Source organism: Schistosoma haematobium, chromosome 4 (assembly GCF_000699445.3).
Source record: "Schistosoma haematobium chromosome 4, whole genome shotgun sequence".
Lineage (NCBI taxonomy): Eukaryota > Metazoa > Platyhelminthes > Trematoda > Strigeidida > Schistosomatidae > Schistosoma > Schistosoma haematobium.
In genome coordinates, this window is record NC_067199.1 from 45,690,540 (window position 1) to 45,714,414 (window position 23,875).

General features: G+C 38.5%; 1 protein-coding gene across 1 annotated transcript in view; it reads right to left on the reverse strand.

Annotated features, from left to right (window-relative positions):
• Positions 1-23,875, reverse strand: part of TCERG1_1 (transcription elongation regulator) — a gene marked incomplete at its 3' end in the record, with an annotated part of 42,646 nt that overhangs the window by 5,740 nt on the left and 13,031 nt on the right. The window contains exons 4-8 of the mRNA XM_051208250.1: positions 20,290-20,362; positions 18,099-18,153; positions 16,167-16,960; positions 6,359-7,068; positions 1,694-2,082 (exon numbers count right to left, since the gene is read on the reverse strand). Of these exons, the coding sequence (XP_051067150.1) occupies positions 1,694-2,082; positions 6,359-7,068; positions 16,167-16,960; positions 18,099-18,153; positions 20,290-20,362 (2,021 nt within the window). The remainder of the gene's footprint in view (positions 1-1,693; positions 2,083-6,358; positions 7,069-16,166; positions 16,961-18,098; positions 18,154-20,289; positions 20,363-23,875) is intronic.

A 23,875-nucleotide genomic window follows, 5' to 3' on the forward strand; every position in this document is an offset into this window, starting at 1 on the left:
CCGGTGGTAGAGATCGGGCTAACCGCTCACTCGAATGATATCCTCAAACCGATTACGAAATTCACAAGGAAACACAGCACAATTACTCTTGGATGAATAAACGACAAGAAATTCAAGAAAAGGGGTGCATTTAATGTACGGGGTTGCTCCCCAAGGGCAAACTTCAACTGGTTGTAAAAACAGCTATTCTAGCTTCGGTAATTGTACCGTGCTTCGATGTCGCCTGTTTCTCTCAAGAATGGTCTACTAGGCTTCACCAACTTGTTTGACTGGAAGGGGAAGGGATTTTTCAAACTGAATAAGTAGGTAAGATAGGATTCGAACATATGATAGAGAACTTTAACAACGGATCAACAACCGTCAATCAATCTAGCAAATATTCATTCTGGAAGTGTAATAACACAGCTAATAACTAATTTATAATTGGCATGGAAAATTTGGGCAGGGCTTTCTTTCAAGTTACTCTTTTTGTTAAACTAATTCAATTAACTTCCATTAAAATGAAAACATTCAGAAGAGATGCAAGTGATTTATTTTTTTAAAGAACGTCCGATATGTAAAGGTAGTACACTAAAACCTAAGCAGCAACTATTGTTCTCTCCTACAGTAGGTTGTTGCTGATAGTGTCTGGCTAACGGATCCGAAGTACTTTGCGTAGACAACTGTAAATAAACACTTGTATATTCTGGATGATGGCTTTCGTAGTTCTCCAAGTTTCCGCCCCATACAGTAGAACTGTCTTGATATTTGGATCGGAAATTCTGACCTTGGTGTTGGTTGGCAGATAGTTGTTTTGAGTTCCAAATGTTGTTCAGTTGTAGATATGCTGCTCTTGTTTTGGCGATCCGCACCTTCACACCTGCACCAGATCCACCGTGTTCATCAATGATGCTGCCCAGATATGTAAAGGTTTTTACATTTTCCAAATCTTCTCCGTCAAGTGTGATTCGATTGATACATAATAATAATTACAGAATTCACGCCAGTTTACAGACATGATCAATTTGATATAAATAGTAACATTAGATGTACAGAAAAAACATGTGATAGAAGAAAGTTTTCAGTATACTAGTTCAGTAATTGTTTAGGTATTACATGTATTACAGCGATCTAATGCATCAGCTGGGAACTTTCAGTATTTCTTAAATGGACAGCCTGTTGATTTATGAACATGCTGTGTGTGTGTATCGGAGAATCTTGCTTTTCCCTTTGTGTATGTTGAGACCTACTCCTGCTGAGGCTGCTGCTACACTGGTCGTCTTCTCCTGCATTTGTTGTTGCATGTGCGATAGAAAAACCAGATCATCACCTGGAGCCCATCTGGGGCTCCTGCCGGTCCCAATTCCAGATAAAGGAGGGTTGAGCATGGGGTTGGCGACCCCATTCCGTAGAAAATTCACTGGAAAACGCCAACCATAAAAAATTATTCAAACCATTTAAACTCTGCCCTAGGAGTTAGAAGGTCTTCCATTTACAAGAGTTATGACGTCTCATGGTGAAATCTGAGTTCCTTCGGAAGTCATGAGGCTAATGCCTTTTTCTGACAACCAGACCAATTATTAATTTTGATACATGGAATGCTCGTACAATGTGCGAGATCAAACATGTGACATGAGTGGCACACACCACAGTAATACTTTCAATTTGCAAAAAAAAATTAAAAAAAGAAAAAAAATGCATGAAATTAACATACTTCCATAAATCCGCTTCATTTTTTAACTTAGTAATTTCATCACGTAAGTTTTGTTTCGTTATTTCAATGTTTTCAAGATTCTCAATTACACTATTATTAACATTAATCGAAATGGATAATGCAGATTTCGTAGGTGATGAAGAAGAGATCGAAGGAACAGTAGTGGTAGTAGTAGTAGTAGAAGTAGTAGTAGTAGTACTAGTAGTTCCATTATGTTCATGACATGATTGATTATTATGATCAAAATCATTTGTAGTAATATTGTTATCAGTTGTATTCACATCTTTTATATTATTAAGTAGTTCTTTTAATGGTGATCGGGATATATTTGATGTTGATGAATTATTTTCACTTTTCATGCTCACATCATCAATATCTTCATGTATAATCTGAAGAAATATTGATAAGACAAAACCAAATTATTAAGAAAAATAATAATCGTTTAACAGTATAGGAGGTTGTGGAGATTATTAAGTTATTGATTGATGTTAGAGAACCATTGAAAACCTGGAAGCACTGGAGAGTCCTTTCGTCCTGGTAGTCTAGTAAGTTAAGCGTTCGCGCGCGAGACTGCAGATCTTAGGTTCAAATCCCGTGGGCTGGATCATGGACGCGCACTACTGAGGAGTTCCACAATAGGACGAAACGGCAGTCCAGTGCTTCTAGGTTTTCAATGGTTGTCAAACATCAATCGGTTCAAGATCTCAATCAATAACCTTTTAATTCATTTGACTAGAGAGTTGTATATATAATTATATCAGTCATAATAAACGTCACAATATCATATTCGAATGGAGAGATGACAATTGTAAAGGTGCATAGTAAAAGAATCAAAGAAATAGTAGTTTGAATCATAATGAGAGAATATGCTTTGAAAAGATATGAAGTAAAATACAGAGTAAATGAATCTGCACCACTGTGATCCACACTAAGCTATGTACATAGATATGAAACATGTTAAACGCTTTTTAATACAAAATAGTTCACAAACTGATGATACTAGTTTATGATGATGAAAAGAACATTCCCTCTGTTACATAAACATCCACATAAATATAATGGTTAGATGAGTTTACTTTTTCCGGAGTTTGGAAAGGTTACTTAGTTAGAACAATGTTAAACACTATCCAATGCTAAACGTACTGAATCTTGAATTTCAGTCTTATTGTGAACATCAACAACCATAGATAAGTACATTACATTTCGCTAACGAATCCTGAACAGGACGAAATAAATACTGAATTCTCATTGATATCCATTATTTAAAATGATATCGCTAGTGAATTTGATGTGTTAGTAATACTACTTTAGATTAGTCTACACAAAAAGGAAGATTATGACTCTACAGACGACTCAGTCATTCATAATAATCAATTCATCATAAGTAAATTAATTAGCTTATTATTTCAGTCATTACCTTCGTTAAGTTTATGACATCTGGGATAGATTAATTCAATTACAACGGTTTATTTGTTTGCATGCCGTATCATACAATAATTTTTATACATTTATCAACTGTACAACACTGAGAAGTAGTTAGTGAAAGGCATAATCATTTGAAGTTTTATTTATTTGAATATATAAACATTGGTACAAGGAGGCACCGAATACATATGCACCACACAAGTCACTTGATTTGTGCGTGGGCTGTGATACTGCACGAGTACTCAAACAGAAGTAGGTGGTTTACTTAGAGGGCCACAACCGGAGCCTTCTGCCTAATGGTATAATCTACAATGCAATGGAACAACGTCAGGAGATGCAGTCTCATGGTAGCCAGTGAGTAATAATTTGTTCCCTCAGGATCTTGGAATCTATATGCACCATTGGTTTGGAATCAAAGTTTTCCAACTCCCCTAAGTGGATTCTATTTAGGATGGATGAACCAATCACATTTACGACAACAGGTCTTGAATTTTACAGCGAAATTAATTAATTCATTTGGCCAAACAATGTTTTGACATTATAGTTGATGTCAGCTCGTGATGAAAACCCTAAATCTAATTTTAACCGTAACCATAAACTGACTGCTTTATTAACCTCATTTAGTCCTAGTCAGTAGGTGTCGATTCTCGAGGTCACTTCCGTGTCACTCAAAGGTCGCCTGTAAATTATAGTCTCAGCAACTCTCCGTGTCCAACAACCCGGTTAAAGCTCCGGACATTCGCTTTTCGTCCTCTCAATTTCGTAAACAATACCTTCGCTGCGAGAAGACAATGGATAGAAATTCCCTGGTAGTGGTTGTACACGCGTGGCCATGTGAGAGCATTTCGAGAGGGAGAGTTTAGTACTTTCTAACTCTCTGTATATATCTAAACAACATCCTCGGCAGCTTGACAATTGGGACTTCTGAATATCGTCAGTTGAGAGAGAGAGAGAGAGTGATAATCCTAAATGGATGGTACTCCTAGATTCAGTTGACGATTCATGTTATGACATGAAAATTTATGTAATGCAATCGAAGGATTAAAGAGAAACAGTTATTGCCTTGTCCATCAAACTGTTCATAAGAAAAGTTCTTCTTGACATTTGAAACATCAATTCACTGAAAATATAGAAAGAGGCAAGATATAATAATCAAGCAGAAGTGTAGACACAGGTGCTGTTTTCGAAGGTGTGTTCTTCTCTAAGCTGGAGCATGGCCTATTCCCGAAGTTTGCACTCTTTGAGGAAAACATTAGGAGCACATACTTCAGAAATAAGTGGGCTATTAAACGTAGATGCTCACGACCCTCAAAATCCTTATTCTGAGTTACAAAAATTCCACATCATTTCAACAGGTTCACCTACTTACTCACGCCTGTTACCACTCGTGGAAGAGCATAGGCCGCCTAACAACATTCTTCATTCAACTCTGTCCTGAGCAATCCTTTCCAATTTTTTCCAAATGCTATTCATTCTTTTGATGTCTACCTCTAATTTCCGACGCAATGTTTTCCTTGGTCTTCCTCTATTCCGTTTCCTTTCAGGATTCCAAGTTAACGATTGTTTTGTGATTCAGTTTGATGATTTCCACAATGTATGTTCTATCCACTTCCAACATCATTTTCTAATTTCCTCTTCATCTGGAAGCTAGTTTTTTCTCTTCCACAATGGGCTATTACTGATGATATCCGGCCAACGGATATCGAGTATCTTGAGTAGACAACTGATTAATAGATATATGTAATTCAGATTATCGGTGTGGTAGTTCTCGAAGTTTCAGCTCTTTACAGTAGAACTGTCTTCATATCCGTATTGAAGATTCTAACTTTGATGCTGGCCGACAGTTGTTTCGAGTTCCATATGTTCTTTAACATTAGGAATGTCGCATTTGTTTTGCCAATCCTTGCATTTAAGTCTGCATGAGATCCTCCTTGTTTATCGATAATGCTCCCTAGGTAAGTGGAAGTTTCTACCCGAAGCTCTCCGAGAGTTACTGCTGGTCCTAATCCCGAGTAAACAAGAAGAGTTGGACATTGGATCAACAATCTCATCCCCTAAAACGGAAACAACCTTGCTAAAAAAAAACACTAGCAGGTCCTGTTGCCGTTATGTAAATCAAACAGAATTAGAACATAAGTTTGTACGAAAATTCCCCTTTCACCAGAATTTCAAAAACAAGCATCAAATGGATCAATAATGTTGGCTTGCAGAAATCATCATTACATTTATCTGTTCTTCTTAACTGTGTAAACATTCCAGTATCTTTTTCATGATGCGTTCATTTGAATTAATGCATTATGCATACATTAATCTTGTATGTGATCACACACACACACACCCTTAACGCATCTATGGTGATTTGATGACGTGGAGCTAAATGAAAATGTGTAATATGTATATGTTCCACATTATTTATTGTTTGACAGGAAACTAGTTTTCATTATAATGTAATATGTTATATAGATGATTTTTATACTATTCGTTCTCATTTCTGATAAACATATGGAGGTAGTTGCTACTTTTCAACTGTCCATACAACAAGGAGATATTTCATTTAAAACAACCTGAAAGGGAAACTAAGTTAAGAATGATCTTCAAGACTTAAGTACATAACTATAGAACTGTAGTGATAACTGTTTGAAGCCGATCACGTAGGGTACTTTTTTGTTACCATTCCATTAAGATGGTATATTTGGTTGGGAATTTTCTCCAATACCTCAAACTAGCTCACATTTAATGCAATAAGAAACATTTGTAAAATCAGAACTGATCTAAAACCTCATTGTGATTGATGATAAGGCAGCTTATACCACTTATAATTTTGATCAAATATGCAGTATTGATTAATACGATTATTATTATTATTGTTACACACAATCGTTCCATTAAAATGCTCTTAGAAATTTAAAAAGACGGCGAGACTATAATTTACGATGGACGAACCAATCAGATTTACGATAACAGGTCTTAGATTTTGGCGCGAAGTTCATTCACCCATTTGCCTAAATAGAGACTTGACATTATAGCTGATGTCAGTTCGTGATGAAAACCCTAAATCGAATTCTTAACCCTAACCATCAACCGTAACTCATAATCCTTCTTCTTTAAACTGCTTTATAACCCTCATTTAGCCCCAGTAAGTAGTTAGACACTCCTAAGGTCATTTTAGCGCTCGTCAAAGGTCGTCCATAAATTATAGTCTCACCAAAAAAAAAAAAAACAATTCAGTAGGTGAACTACCTTATGGACTTGTAAACATTCTGCATTTTCTTTATTTCCTAACAACATTGCACCATCACCATCAGTACAGCTACCAGTTATCTCCATTTTACTAGATATCTCCATTGAACCATTTAGATCATGTACGGAACTGACTGTTTTCCATGCCTCTTCATCATCTAATAATTGTTGAGAGATTTGTTCAGACTGAACAAATGATGATGTTACATTTAAGCAAGATTGTTGTTGATGTTTCTCTTGTTCAATGCTGAATTCCTTTTTAATTGATTCAACTTTATTACCTACAGAACATGATTCAATGAATGATGAATTAATAATACTCTGTGGTTTATTTACTAATGAAGTATCTTTCAATGCTAACTGTGATGAACCAGATGATATAAGACGTGAATAAACAGATCTTGCAGCTTTTGATAAAAATCCAGATATACCACCAGTGTCTTTAGTATATGGTGTAGTATTCATATCTGTATTATGATTGACAATACATTGATCAGGTGTATTGTATGGTAGAACATCTAAGACATTCATTTGTTGAAATTCTTCCGGTATACATATTGACTTATTGAAAAGAAATGGTGTTGATGTCAAATTTGATGTTTTTGATGTATCAACTAATTTCTTATTGTTGAATAGATTATCAGATTTTCTTATATCAAATGTTAAAGATGGAGTAACAGATTTAGAAGATTGAATTTCTGGAGTTTTATCTGAAATAAATTAAAAAAAAATGAATAATTGATAAATATTACTAAATAGTAGTATGTATATTGATTTGAGATTCTGTTAAAATGAAACTCGTAACTGACTGTATGAAACATTAAAAGTTATATTCTGAAAATATAAAAATATCATACAGAATTCCTATGATGGATTAAACTACAAAATTGTGCATGAAGGACAGTTCACAGATTCCTTCGAAGAAAAGACCGGTGTCAGGCAACGCTGCTTACTCTCAAGCTTCCTCTATCTCCTGGATTATGTAGACGTCAACATCTGGGAGGGAGAATGGGTTGCAATGGACAGCTAGGATACAACTGAACGATCTAGACTTTTACCGCACATTCAACAACAAATGCATGAGAAGATGATCAGTAGTAGGTGTCGGCAGACACAAAGGGAAATGCAAGATTCTCCGAAACAACACAGCATGCAACAATCGAATCACACTTGACAGAGAAGCATTGAAAGATGTATAAACCTTCACATATCTGGAAAGCATCATTGATGAACACAGTGGATCTGATGCAGATGTGAAGCTATCACATCCAGAAGATATAAGTGTTTATTAACAGTTGTCTATGCAAAATACATCGGATCCGTTGGCCAGACACTATCAACAACAACCTATTGTAGAAGAGAACAATAGTTCCTGCTTAGGTTTTAGTGTACTACCTCTACAAATCATGAGTTCTTTAAAAAAATAAATCAATTGCATTTCTTTTGAATGTTTTCATTTTCTGGGAGAGAAGAAACCAGATTCTAGCGGGGGAAGAAGTGCTGGAAGTGGATAAGACACACATTGAGGAAAGCATCCAACTGAGTCACAAGACAAGTCTTCACATGAAATCCTCAAGGCCAAAGGAAAAGAGGAAGACCAAAGAGCATATTACGCCGGGAAATGGAGCTAGTCATGAGAAAGATGAACAAAAACTGGATAGAACTGGAAAGGAAGGTCCAGGACAGAATAGGTTGGAGAATGCTGGGAGTAACAGGCGCAAGTAAACAAGCACTTTATCATCATAGGGATGTAATTACATATAGAAAATAGTAATTTAATAAATCAGGTAGATAGACTTATTACTTTATCCCAACCGTTGTTGCTACCTTGACGTGGTGGTAGGGCTCGCCTATCTTTCTTTTATATATTACCACCTCTGAATTATTTACTTTTATATGAATCCGGTGTTCATCTTGTTGTGTTAATGAGGTATGGCAACTTGGACCGATGCATATATGTGCCTGGTCCTACGTTGTAGCTGACTGACTGACTGACTGACTTATTACTTTACAATAAATCATACCATTATCAAAATGCATTTTGGTTTTGTTCTTTCTATGTTTAATAGAAATTCCATAGATACATAATTATAGAAAGTTTTTTTATTCTTTTTTGTTTCTAACGACCGTCTATATGACCCGATAATTTTTTTGTTTTCCAACCAGAAACATAACTCTTCCAAGAAAATTCATTTCTTCTAATTGAACAACAACAACAAACACATACAGCTATTTATTGTAAATAATGATGTTTTGTTAAAAATAAGTTACATAGAAAAATGTTAGAACGACATTTTATTTAATTAAGTCAAACCAATATAAACCATATGGTAGATGTACAGTTTATTTGTAATAATAATAATAATAAAGAATAAACAACTTATTGCTGTAATTAAGTGAAGATAATTATGACCTGAACTCATTATTTCAGTAGTTGAGATCATGAGTCAATTGAAACTAGACCACCTTGGAAAACGTGGAAACAATGGACGGCCGTCTCGTCCTATTGTGGAACTCTGCAGTAGGGCAAATCCACGATCCCGCCTCGCGAGATTCGAACCCAAGACCTCTCACTCTCTCGCGCGAGCGCTTAACCACTGAGTTGGCCGGCATCTAACGGTGTTAATATCTAACTTCAGTGAGTTACTATCTCATAACAGACCCAGTGCTTCCACGTTTTCACAGCGTTCTAGCTTCAATTGACACATGATCTCAACTATTAAAATTACTATTACATACACAAAAGCCCTTCTGATATTAAACTGTTTATATTGAGAAAATAAATGAAGTTATGAGGTTCATAGCATAACAATCAAGTTGTATAATAAACATTCGAGGCTTTCTGAAAGATCATAAGATAATGAGTTTCGTAAATGATAAGGTCGTAAATGTTTACAAACAATCACTGTCATGGAAGTCCTACCCACTGCCTTCTCGCAGCGAAGGTATTGTTTACGAAATTGAGAGGATGAAAAGCGAATGTCCGGCGCTTTAACCGTGTTGGTGGAAACGAAGAGTCGCTAAGATTATTATTTACAGACGACCATTGAGCGAAACGGAAGTGACCTCGAGAATCGACACCTACTGCCTAGAACTAAATGACGGTTATTAAGCAACCAGAATTCTCATATACAGTCAATAACAACCTAGAACTTCGTACGTATGTGCATCAGTTCGAGTTGCCACACCACATTAGCATAGAGATGCAGTTGTCAACTCAAATCCCGTATTGGTAGAAGTAGTACAAGTAAAAGCAGTAATCGGAAACATTAGGGCTTAATGTTATTCAAGTACTCTAATCCAGTGAAATAAATTTGGAAAGAAAATAAAGGACATTAGGAATTCAGAAGATTAGAATTTGGGAAAACACAAAGAGTGGATGCACCTGCGCCATTGCAAACGATTTTGAGCCATGTCATTCAGGGTCTCTAACCATCGGTTGCTGTCATCTCGCGGTCCCCAACCAGGTAGTCTACACCTACCAACATGACTCAGTTCACTTGTCAGTGACTTCATGGACTTGTGCAATGTTTTGGTTTGGCCGCCCCTAGCTTTCTTCCAACCTACTCCTATACCACTGAACATAGCACGTCGAGGCAGTCGGTCGTTGGGCATACGTAACACGTGTCCCAGCCATCTCAACTGATGAAGTTTCACTACTTCATCAATTGATTTGCCATCCTTACCTAGTACCCGTTTCCTAACAACTGTGTTACTTACTCGATGGTCCCAGGATATACGAGCAATATTTCGAAGACACCTATGATCAAATACTAGTAGCCTACGGATATTTTCTACTCTTACCGGTCATGTTTCACTACCATAAAGTAGGACAGAACAAACTGTTGCGCAGTAAACACGTCATTTGCTTGGTAGACGGATATCTCGTCTACACCATAAATGACGCAACTCGGCAAAAACTAGTCGAGTCTTCTGTATCCGTGCTGAGATTTCGTCACACACCAGAAAACAAGGGCTGATCAGACTCACAAGATAAATGAAGCGATCGACACACTCAATCACTTCACTCCCTATCATTAGTTCGGGTGTCAATGCAACCCAATCCTGAAGCAACATTTTGCATTTCGAGGGCGAGAATCGCATGCCGAACATGCTAGCATTGTTGCTTAGAGTGGTCAGAAGACAATGCATTTTCTCAGTGTCTTCACCAAATAGAACTATGTCATAGGCATATCCCAAGTCAACAAGTGAATCTCCTGGTAGAAGTTCAACCCCCGGAAATTTAAATGAGGAAAGTGTCATCTCTAAAAACACATCAACAACTAAGTTAAACAAGAATGGAGAGAGTGGACAGCCCTGACGAACACCACTTGAGGTAATCAATTCTGATGACAGTTCGCCATAAACTCTCACTCGGTCAGTTGTGTTTGAGTAGAGAGCCTTCACAAGGTTACTATACACTTCTTTGGTACCCCTTTCACTGACAAACACTGCCATAGAACCTCACGATCAACAGAGTCGAATGCCGCCTCAAGGTCGAGAAATACTACTATTGTGGGGCGTCTGAATGTGTGTCTATGTTCTAGAACCTGACGTAGTGTGAATATCTGATCTATACAACTACGTCCAGGTCGAAAACCGGCCTGATTTTCTCTAGTCTGCTCTTCACGAGCTTTGGTTAGGCGTCGAAGTATTATTGAAGCTAATATTTTAGACACTATATTAGTCAAACTGATTCCTCTGTGATTGTCGCAAGAGGACTTTTGTCCTTTCTTATAGGCTAGCACAACCAGTGATTTAGACCAGTCAGATGGGATTACATCCAGTTCCCAAATTCTACCTAAGACCTCAGTTAATCTCACTAATAATACTGGACTACCATCCTTAAAAATCTCAGGAGTAAACCTGTCAGGGCCTGCTGCTCTCCCTCGCTTAAGATTTCCTATAGCTTTTTCGACTTCATAAAGAGTCGGACGGCCTACATTAACTTGCCATTCAGGTTGACTGGAGATCGTGGGAAACCGAAGCGTGACTGAAGGCCAGTTGAACTGATCCCTAAAGTGTTCTGCCCATTGATCCAATCTCCTGGATTGAGAATGTATACTATGTCAATCTTTCTCTGAGATTGTTTCGCTAACGGTCGGGTTCCTAATATCGGCTTCCTTAACAAGTCTGAACAATTGTCTGCTATTACCTATTGCCGCTGTCTTTTCCATCTCTCTTGTTTTCGCTACTCACCACTGTTCGTGATCATGGCGTAGGCGTCTTGTCAGCTTGCGCTTAAGCTGACTCCGCTCTTCACTATGTTCAGGTGGAATGAGTTTCCGAGCATCTATTAGTGCGGTAGAAGCTGTTGAAATCCAATGTTTCTACTTAACCTTGTGGTTTACCGTACTAGCAGATATCACGGCTGTTTCCATAGCTTTTCGGATATCATTCCATGCTGCCTCGGGGTGGGCAACACATACATGGCTGCCTAACTGTTTTTCTAGTTGTTCCTGAAATATACACTTAGCTTGACTATCATTAAGTAGGGCCCTAAGAGGTTTCCTTGCAGCGTCTTCCCTACGTTCTACCTTGTGGATCAAACCTTTAGGTCAAAGGCTTGAGGTATGGCCCCTTAAGAAAACCACCTACTTCGGTTTGGGCAACCGGGCAGTATTACAGCCCTCACACCAATCGAATGATTTATGTTGCCCCCTGAATGCCCTGGTACGGCCGAGAGTGGGGAGAGTCCGCTCTCCCTCTCGAAATACTCTCACACGGCCACGCGTATACAGCCTCTGCCAGGGAAGTCCTACTCATTGCCTTCTCGTGGCGGGGGTGTTGTTTACGAAAATGAGAGGACGAAAAGCGAATGTCAGGCGATTTAACCGGATTCCAAACCAATGGTGCACATGGGCTCCAGTATCCTGCGGGAACGAATGGCGTATGAACCAATCGTTGGTCACCGGCTACCATGGGACTGCATCTCCTCACGATGCTCCACTGCCTTGTGGGTTAGACCTTTAGGTCAAAGGCTCGGGGAGTGGCCCCCTAGGATAACCACCTGCTTCGGTTTGGGCACCCGGGCAGTATCACAGCCCACACACAAATGATGAACGCTTTATGTCTATGGAAATTACTTTTGTCGCTTTGAATAACAAACAATTGATTCAGATTATTATCATTACAATTATTGTCATTATTAATACTAATATTATTATTACTACTATTATTGTCATTATTGTTATTATTATCATTATTATTATTATTTTCCACATTATTCACCCTCTTTTATACTTATACAGCGGCTCGTCTTTGGTGGAATTCCGACTGTATCTAAACGTTCTCGAGTCACTGTCCGGTTGAAAATTGTATGTTACCACCGAATACGAGGACTGAAGCAGATTTTCTGAAACCACGTGCACCATTCAAACTGGCTGCCTTCAACGTTCGCACATTTATGCAGGTCGGACAACAGATAGGGCTGGCTATGTCTTTGGAAAGTCTTAATATCGACGTGTGTTGTCTATCCGAGACCTGTATTCAAGACTCTGGCGAATTACTACAAATTCGATCTCCATCTGTCGCTTCGAAAAGCTTGTTTTACGTGCGCTTATCCGGGGACCCTGTGGCATCTTCGTCTGGTCTTGCTGGCGTTGGTGTCGCACTAAGCGCTAGAGCTGAGGCAGCACTAGTCGATTGGATCCCCATTAACAGTCGGTTATGTGCTGTTAGATTAGAAAGTTCCATCAAAGTGAGAAGAAATCGGCGTGAGAAACGATGTCTTTTCGTCATCTCCGCCTATGCCCCGACAGATTGCAGCCCGGATGCAATCAAGGATGAGTTTTACCACCAGTTATCAGTTCTTCTCCAGAAAGTGCGTTCGACAGATATTGTAGTACTAGCCGGAGACTTGAATGCTCAGGTCGGGCGTCTAGGCACAGAAGAGAGTCGTTTAGGTGGCCGATGGGGACTCGTTGGTCGCAGGTCAGATAACGGGGACCGTCTACTGCAACTTTGCACAGACCACAACCTGTTTCTGGCTAGCACTAACTTTCGGCACAGTCATCGCCGATGTGCCACCTGGCGTCCTCCCTCTGCATCTCAAGCCTGGACTCAGATTGATCACATCGCGATCAGCTACCGCTGGCGTGGTTGTGTACAAGACTGCCGCTCCTTTTGGAGTACCTATCTGGACTCTGACCATGCCTTGGTCTGCGCCAATCTTGCCTTACTTTTCAGTGGACAACGAAGTGAACGCCATCAACGGATTGATGTTAGCAAGCTGGTTGCAACTTCTGTTGCAAGTAAGTATCGAACCGAGCTAGCCTCTAGGCTAGCTACCACTCCACCGAAAAGTATAGATGAGCATTGGTTGCAATTGCATGACGCCATGAAAATGGCGGGAACAGTCAGTTGTGGGTTTGCGAAACGTCCCGCTTATAAGCACTGGGTTTCTTCTGGTTCCTTACAACTCATTGAAGCCCGTCGGTCTACTCCGGGTGACCGTGAGTTTGACCATAAACGAAGGATGTTACGTAAGGAAATCGGGCAAAGCTTGCGTAAGGACCGAGAAGCCTGGTGGTCGATGCGTGCTAATGAGCTGGAAGCAGCAGCTGCATCTGGTAACTACCGGAAGCTCTTCCAACTCATCCGAGCCACTGGCAGCAAGAAGTCTGGTGTGAGTGAAACAATCTGCGAGGATGATGGGATGCCAATCACTAACATCCATCGACGTCTTGGACGATGGGCAGAATTTTTCGAAGGGCAGTTCAACTGGCCTGCTGCTCCGGCAACATCGGTCAGACTGTCCTGCCCTCCATGGCCGGTGACGACTGATCCACCAAATGAGGAGGAAGTCCGCAAGGAACTCCAACTCTTGAAGCGTTACAAATCACCTGGCCCAGATGACTTACCTCCGGCTCTTTTTAAAGATGGTGGTGACTTTTTGACTAAGGAATTGACGACGTTGTTTACAAAGGTTTGGGAATTAGAGAGTGTGCCAACGTCATGGAATGAGTCGATAGTTGTCCCTATCTTTAAAAAGGGTTCACGTCGTTCTTGTAACAACTATCGGGGATAAGTCTACTTCCGATTGCGTCCAAGCTATTGGCTTCCGTCATTCTTCGTAGGTTGTTCAAAACCCGAGAAAGATTGACTCGCGAGGAGCAGGCTGGGTTTCGTTCTGGTCGAGGATGTATTGATCATATCTTCACCCTCCGCCAAATGTTAGAACACCGCCATACTTTTCAAAGGCCAACAATCGTAGTGTTTCTTGACATCAGGGCTGCCTTCGATTCGTTGGATAGGACTGTTCTCTGGGATTGTCTATTGAAGAAGGGTGTGCCTGAGAAGTTTATTAACATCCTAAAAGCCCTGTATAAAAACACCTCAGGCAGAGTGAGGGCATACAACCACCTCTCTCCATTGTTCCATTCGAGCAGTGGGGTTAGGCAGGGTTGCCCAATCTCACCATTCCTCTTCAACTTTGCCATCGATGACATTCTGGAAACAGCTCTGATGAATGTAAGTAATGGTGGTGTGGATCTGTTGCCTGGAGAAAGACTTCTCGACCTTGAGTATGCGGACGATATTGTCTTACTGTGCGATAATGCCCAAGGCATGCAATCCGCACTTAATCAGTTGGCAATCAGTGTCCGTAGGTATGGTATGTGCTTTGCACCTTCGAAGTGCAAAGTACTTCTACAAGACTGGCAGGATTCTAATCCTGTACTCACCCTGGATGGTGAGCAGATAGACGTAGTTGAGAAGTTCGTGTATCTGGGTAGCTGCATAAGTGCTGGTGGGGTGTGAGTGATGAGATCAATGCACGAATAGTGAAAGCCAGAGCGGCTTATGCCAATCTGGGCCACCTTTGGCGCCTTCGTGATGTTAGTCTGGCTGTAAAAGGCCGGATCTACAACGCGTCGGTGAGAGCAGTTTTGCTCTATGCTTGTGAAACCTGGCCTCTCCGAGTTGAGGACGTTAGACGACTCTCTGTGTTCGATCATCGCTGTCTCCGAAGGATTGCTGACATTCAGTGGCAACACCATGTCAGTAATGCAGAGGTTCGGCATCGTGTGTTCGGGCACAGAGATGATAACTCAATTGGTGTCACCATCTTGAAACACCGACTTCGGTAGCTTAGACATGTTCTCCGAATGTCGTCCCAGAGAATTCCACGTCGTGCATTATTTGCCGACTCTGGGACTGGTTGGAAGAAGCGGAGAGGTGGTCAGTGCATGACATGGTGTCGTGGTATGAAAGAAAGCTGCAAAGGACTGGCTTGTGTTGGTCCTTCACGACTCCCTGGCTGGGGTCTGAGAGATGGTGCTACACAGTGGCTAGAGACGTTATCAGATATGGCTCAGAATAGAAGCCAGTGGCGATCCTGCTGTAACCTTCTTTACTTTCTTCATAAAAAGTGGTTGTGTCTCCCTTACCTGAAAGATTTCTTCTGATTGTACCTCTTCGTCATTACTCTCTTTTTCTTTTGCGTTTCTTAGTTTTTTTCTTTTTTTTTCTTTCTACTTCTCTTCGAATTCCCATTGTTTTGTGTGGCGCATATATATTGGCGCTCTCTTGTACCAATATTTATGTGTTCAAATAAATAAATAAATAAGTGAAATCTAGCAGTTATGTATTATAAGGGGTTTTGTGGAGATTGTAGTAATTTCAACAATTGAGATCATGAGTGAATTGAAACTAGACCATCATGGAAAACCTGGAAGCACTGGACGGCCGTTTCGTCCTATTGTGGGACCATTATGTGTACCATTATGTACTACATTATTTTAACACATATAAAGACACATAATAAACACAAATGTATGATTCAAGATAAATTCAAAATCAAACTTACATTCATTCATAGCCAAATTACAATCTTGAACAATTTGTGTTACAATTGTTGATTTATCATTTTCTTGCATCGTATCATCTTTCATTTCAACACGATCTAACATATTGACAAGAAGATCTAGCTCTGAATGGTTTGTTGTTTTATGAATAGAATTCTCTTTAATCTTCCTTGTAGTAGATTCATATTCTTCCTTATTATTATGATTAGAAAAATCCTCGCACAAATCATTATCACTGTTATCATGATTGTATTCGAGTTGACCTTTTTGTATTATACTGATTTCGTGCAATTTATTGTCATTGGGTATTGAAAAAGATGACCATTCCGGTGAACTGTTTCCTCCTCCATCATCATCATCACCATCCCCTCCACCTAAAGCTTGATTTAGGACACTACGATGTCTCCATGGTGAATAGAAAGTGGTAGTGTTTGCAATTGCTGTGATAGCTACGCCAGTTGTAGAAGATTTGTTCGTAAGTATAGAAGAAGATGAACTGGGTAATTCAACAACTGTAGAACAAGTTGTTTTAACAGGAACTGTAGTTGTAATACACTGAATTACATCATCACAAGGTGAATTAAACTTATCAATATTAACATAAGGTGAGAGAGATGCCACGGTTGATTCAGTTGTCGGTATTGACGATGACGTTGTTGTTGTTATCACTGAAGGTGACGCTGTAGCGATGTTAATCAATTCTTCATTACCAATAGGACTTATTAAATGACCTGTACGATTATAATATGATGCATTGATTGTACTATTATTATTAGACGATTCAGGAGTTGTCGTGCTAAGAAATGGAAAAGGAAATTCAGCTGACAAAATAAAATTCATCTGAACACGTAGTGAAAATCACATTAGCATTAAAATGTTATTATTATAAAAAACGTGGTGGACTTAAACTCAAGTGTTAATTGATACAGAACAGTAGTTTAAAGGTTACAGTACTTCACTTTCAGACGACGGACTCACAGATTCCAACTATAAATCCCAACTACTTAGTTCTAGGCAGTTGAGGGACAGTATTAGAAATTCCCTAACTGCATATAACTCCCCCCCCCGGAGCTGAGGAGACAATTTTGTGCTTCATGGAAGAGTTACATTATATGATGACTTCACAGGACCAAAGTTTAACATATTAATCACAATTCCAGGAGTGATCATTCACAAAACATAATAACTCAAAATACGATTTACTACACCATTATTATCAGAGCAAGTAAGAGAATGATGAATAGTAAACGAATTGTTAAGATGAATACTAGTAACAACTCCAAAGAAAATCCACACGAACATTCAAAAGATTTGGTTGTAGTAATGGAGAAGGATAATTACGGAATTTAGTGTTTGTTGTGGATGCGGAGGAATAGACCAATAATTATCATGTTAAGTTCAATGGTGTCCTTGGACTTTAAATGGACATTTCCTATTGGTCGATATCTGTTCACTTGTTGAATATTGTACAAAATGTTGTTTTCTATTTTTATGGTACGATGTGGTATGCTTGATTGGTTTATAAACAAAGTATGTTTGAAATATAATGATTCATATCTCTGAGGTTGTGACTTGTGTTCTGGACTCAAGTGACTGGGCTAGACAGGGAAGCGAGACCAATCGAGACTCTAGGCCGTCCGTTCGTGTTTACGTGTCACTGTAATCGGTCGATAAGTACGCTGCTCTCTAATTTTCCAGTCAAGGACACAACAATTAGCACAGGGTAAAAATCGACCGCAACTTAAAGTCATAACAGTGTTCTAGAAGTTACACTACTTTTTTTTCAGTTAATAAATCGAGATTTTAGATCCTGTATCACCTAGTACGACAGTCAGACAATCGAATTTGCTCTCCATATATGAATGTGGCTAAAAGCTCAGTAGATGGATTTGCATATATATAAGTCGTAGTTTAAAGTTCTGAATAAAACTTACATTAGCTGTTCAGAAAGTTGATCGATTGATTTACAAAGCTGTGGGGAAGCATTATCTATACATTATAAATAAAGATGGAAGAGTAGAATTGATTAAAACCGAGAGAGAGAGAGAGAGACATACAACATAGATATTGTTGGTGACTATGGTGATAAACAATAAATACAACTTTATATCAATGTTTTATTACATTAATTGCTAATATGTTGCCTAAACCACTCGCCATATAGTGATATCTTTTATTTAGTTGTACAAGGTGATGTAAACATGCTAGCCATTTATTATTTCTTCTTCTCGTAAACTTGAACAATTTACTTTATTCAGTAGTATTCATTTTTACTCAATTTTAAAGGCTTGGATCTTTCCATTGTTAATGTAAAGCACTGCAATTGATCAGTCTATTCTGGCATATAAGCATCCTATGGGAACTGACTCGATAATATCATTAGTCATAAGGCTTTTTAAGCAGAGGTGGATAGGAGCTAAGGACCGAATCCAGAAGAGGCGTTTCATAATACTTTGGATTTATAGACAGGATATACTTGCATTACAGTGTTGTTGTTCTCTTCGGAACTAGAACCTATTGCACTTCGGTTCAAATACCAAAGCATCATCAAGATAGCTATTGAGTCCAGGTAGACACTGGCTTATACAATTGGAATCAGTTATAATTTAGATTTTAGGTTTTCTCATGTTCACTTGTATTTCTCTTGTTTTGTTAATCACATTTTATAACTGTTTTCTGAAATGATTCTGAAAAAATATTACTTTGTTGTTTTGGAACAATTACTTGACTTTGTATAGTTGATGAGTAAATATGTATTTGTGTATCCGCTCATTAATGAATACCAGACTTTGTTAAGAAACTATATATTTTACAAACTTATCTTGATCGTATACAAGCATTTATTGCTGACTGAGCTTAGAACAACATCCAGAAATTAGGCGACATTATAATTCATGGACAACCCTTGAGTGACCCCCGAGTGACCCCCGAGTGACCTTGAGAAAACTCATCAACCTACTAGGGACTAAAGAAAGTTATAAATTAGTGTGAGTTGGAAGTCAGGGTTAAGAATAAGAGATAGGGTCTTCGTCACAAACTGGTGTAGTGTCAGTTATTATGCCAAGCCCATATACCTTATTCTAGCTTCCGGACATCCCATTTTATTCATTCTACTCGAGCCATACTTTGACCTTGTTATTTATTCGCTTATCAATCTAGACTGTTTTTATATGAGCGTATATGTGAGTGATCTTCTTATCCTATTAATCACATGTCTGTAGCTTTATTTTGTCTGACTATAAATATTGAGTAACGCTTGACTAAAATGGAGTTGGCTTCCCAGCCATCCTCCCTATGTGTCATTGTGCTCTGCTGTTTCATATACGAAATATATGTATTCTCAAGTCAATTCTCGTTATTCGACTTATTTAATTCCGTTATTGGATAACGCGATTTAAGTCGACGATGATATACGAAAATCAGCGATAGCAAACATTCGTACGCTCTAAATAGTAGTCTGATCAAACGGGCACTAAACTGGCATCAGCTATAATACTAAAATACTATTTAGCCATGTGAATGAGTTTTGCTCAAAAATCCAAGCCTTGATATCTTAAATCTAGTTGGCTCATCCACAAATAATAGTCTTGCATGAATGCTATGTCACATATTTCCCGATTGAGAAAATATCGAAATAAAGTTTACCTTATTAAATTTATTTTTACTGGGTAACCTTTCTTGGAGGCCAGTTACACAAATGCTTTTAGTATGTACATCCTGATGTGCTATCGTTTTACTTCAAAAGGTCTTACGAGTAACGGTGAAAATGTGTGAAGTAAGATAAAATTATCTATATTTAGGACCAGGATTTCTCAACTTCCTTCCCTATATTCTAAAAACGTAACATCATTGCACATGTTGATTGCCTGAAGGAAACAATATGCTGCCATCATACCCCAGCACAGACGGCAGTACTACTTGGGTCTTAGTTTGCTGTTTTTAGTCTCATTGTTCTTAAATCGAGCTGTAATGTGTTTAACCTAATGTAGCTCGGTTTAACATTACAACAGACAATCCCGAATAGAACATAAGCGTAACAGTGCAACAGAATGAAAACACTTTAACATCATTTCTTGTTAAAAATGTACTCAACGAAGGCGATAAACTAAGTTCACATTGACTTACGTTCTGAGACGTTCATTAACGGATCGAAATTTAACATGATTGAATTATTGAGATTTGAAGAAGTTATTCGAGTCTGAAATGATTAAAAAAACACGCTTTTAAATAATTCAAAATGATAAAAGAACAAAACGTGAGTGTAAGGTAGAAAATGTAGTTGTAAAGTATACTTAAAATTACTCGGTAAATTAAAAGTAACCAGGATCTTGTACACATGAGACAAGCTTTGACTGTTATTAAACGGTTTGAAAATAATAGGTTTAAAGCTAGTTGCTTAGTATATATCACCAAAGCATAGCTATAATATTGAGTAAACTGATGCTTTGCGAACAATTTGAATCTGCATTACTTATTACTTTATTTAGGTGTGAACCACTTAGAGGTGACGTGAAGGAATGAAAGCTCTCGCACGATTTTATATACACACTGCTGTTATACGAATACTTGACTGTTATAATACATTAGCTAAAGTTAAAAAAGTCAACCATGATATATCATGCTTTTCGCCATATCTCATAATCCAAATTTCATAAAAGTATGTAGTTCTTAGGCTTCAACATCCGATAATCTTTAGTGATATGATATCACTAAAGGTAGTCAGAAGAAAACTCTGAACCGAGATTTAGTGCTAAATGGTATTCATCAGTAAAGCATATCCAACCGTTGTTGCTACCTTGACGTAGTGGTTGGCCTTGCCTATCATGATGAACCAATCGAGCTATACTGGCGGGAACAATCGTTCCTCAAGGTCCTACCAGGCCAGATAGGTCATTTGAAGAGCGATAAGACTAAAAGCAGCAAACCCAAGGTCTAAGGGCGAAGTCGTACTGCTGACTGTAGAGGTGTGACGGCAGTAGGGTTTTTCCTTCAGACAACCAGCATAACAGCGATGCTGCCTTCCCACAAGGAGGGGTGGGGTTAGAAAAAGTCGACTCATGTATATCCGTCTCCGGTGGTAAAGCCTCAACAAGTACGGAGCTAACATGAAAATTACCCCCAAAAAGGCCATGTATGACCGACCTCAAGCAGTTGTCCCTTGCGCATTGCGGTCACGCTCTCAGGTCACTAAGACCACTTTTAATCCAATTTCCTTTTCAAGGACCTCCAAAAGAACCTTTCCATCGTATGGGCAACCAGGAAGTGACAACCGATCTCACACCTTTAACAGCATACCTAAGATCTTAAGGGAAACAAACTAATTGATCTTCCTTATAGGATTTCAACTCTTTTATTGTAAATGATTACCTAGTCAATACCAGTCCATGATATAAACTAACTTCAAAATGTAATAGTTTGTTTAAATTTTAGTAAAATTAAAAAGTTTAATAAACCTTTAATTATTTCATACATAAAATTCAATTGACAACAAAAGAAGATATGACAACATGGTTTCAGTGCAATCAAATATTTATGATGTGTATATACTACTAAATAAAGCTTCAGCGACGAAAACATTAGGATTAATGTTAAATGCATCGATTACATAAGAAAAGATGATTAAACAATAAGTGAAATATTAAAATGTTCACTTCAGTATTATGCGCTTTAGAATAAGTAGTAATTAGTCTAGAAATGAGGTAGTTACAAAATATAGGGAAAAATTCTGTTATATTTGAAGAGAATACGAGGTCACCTATATCTGCGAATGGAACGAAGACTTAGTGATACCATGATTAAATAACTTAACTACTTCCATGCGTTTCATCCCCGCTAATGAGAAAGAGAAGACCGAGTTCTGAATAGGGATAATGTATTCCACAAGCACAACCCAAACGTATATATATAGCATAAAAATGTCCTTGGGAAACGTTACAAAATAGTATATTACTAGCGACAAGGAACTAATAATATTTCAGGTCCTCCCCACTGAGAAATATGATATGAAAGTGAAAATAGTCACCATTGGCACGAAAACAAGAAATTCCAAAATAAAATTCCAAAAATAAGATATATGTCAAGTGAGTTCTAAGGATCTAACATATCCAACAAATTCTGTCCCAAAAAAATTAAAAGATCACATCAGTCAGTCAGTCAGTCAGTAACAACGTAGAACTTCGTAGTAACGTACATCAGTTCGAGTTGCCATACCACATTAGAACAGAGATACAATTGTCGATTGAAATCCCATAGTGGTAGAGGTACTAAGAGTATAGACAGTCATCAGAAAGATTAGGGTTTGAAGATGTTATGCAAAGAGTATAATCCAGTGAAATAAGTTTGGAAGTAAAAGAAAAGGGACATGAAGAATTTAGAAGATTAGAGTTTGGGGGAACACAAACTGAATGCTGGATATACGAGCAATGTTTCGAAGACATCTATGATCAAATACTAGTAACCTACGAATATCCTCTACGCCTACCAACCATGTTCCACTCCCATAAAGTAGGACAGAACGAACTGTTGCACAATAAACACGTCATTTGCTTGGTAGACGGATATCTCGTCTACGCCATAAATGACGCAACTCGGCAAAACCTAGTCTAGTCTTCTGTATTCGTGCTGAGATTTCGTCACACACCAGAAAACAAGGGCTGATCAGACTCACAAGATAAGTGAAGCGATCGACACGCTCAATTACTTCACTCACTATCATTAGTTCGGCTGTCGATGAAACCAAATCCTGAAACAATATTTTGCATTTCGAGGGCGAGAATCGCATCCCGAACATGCTAGCAGTGTTGCTTAGAGTGGTCAGAAGACGCTGCATTTTCTTCACCGAATAGAATTATGTCATCGGCATATTCAAGGTCAAAAAGTGAATATCCAGGTAGAGTTTCAATCCCTGCAAATTTAGATGAGGAAAGAGTCATCTCTAAAGCACGTCAACGACAAAGTTAAACAAGAATGGAGAAAGTGGACAGTCCCGACGAACACAACTTGAAGTAATCAATTCTGATGACAGTTTGCCATAAGCTCTCACTCGGCCAGTTGTGTTCGAGTAGAGAGCCTTCACAAGGTTACTATACACTTCTTTGGTACCCCTTTCAGTGACAAACACTGCCATAGAACCTCACGATCAACAGGGTCGAATGCCGCCTTAAGGTCGAGAAATACCACTATTGTGGGGCGTCCGAATGTGTGTCTGTGTTCTAGAACCTGACGTAGTGTGAATATCTGGATTTCATATGTCCATTTACAAAAATATCTGTAATTCGAAGTAGCAAAATTTGATAATCATAGAATCAGTGAAGCGAGAATCCACTGCATCAATGTTGATTTAAACAATCAGATTGGTATATTACGAAATAAAACATAAATTAACCTTAAAATTTCTGATCTATGGAAAGATAAAAAGAGAATATGATCTGTGCTACTATGACAGTTTATGCGTCATGTCACTTAATGTTTTCATCAATTGCTTTTCACGTTATTCGTGCAAGTCAGCATGAATATGATAATTAATTAATAACTTTGCAGATTATCATTAGATTTTGGTTCGAGTGCTCTTAACATTCTTTCACCGTACTTTCATCTTTCAGCGAGGTAGGCAGTAGTTAGGATACGTAACACATATCTCGATTACCTTCATCACTGACGATTTAAAACTTGATTAACACATTGTTCAGCTATACCTAGTAGCATCCGTCTG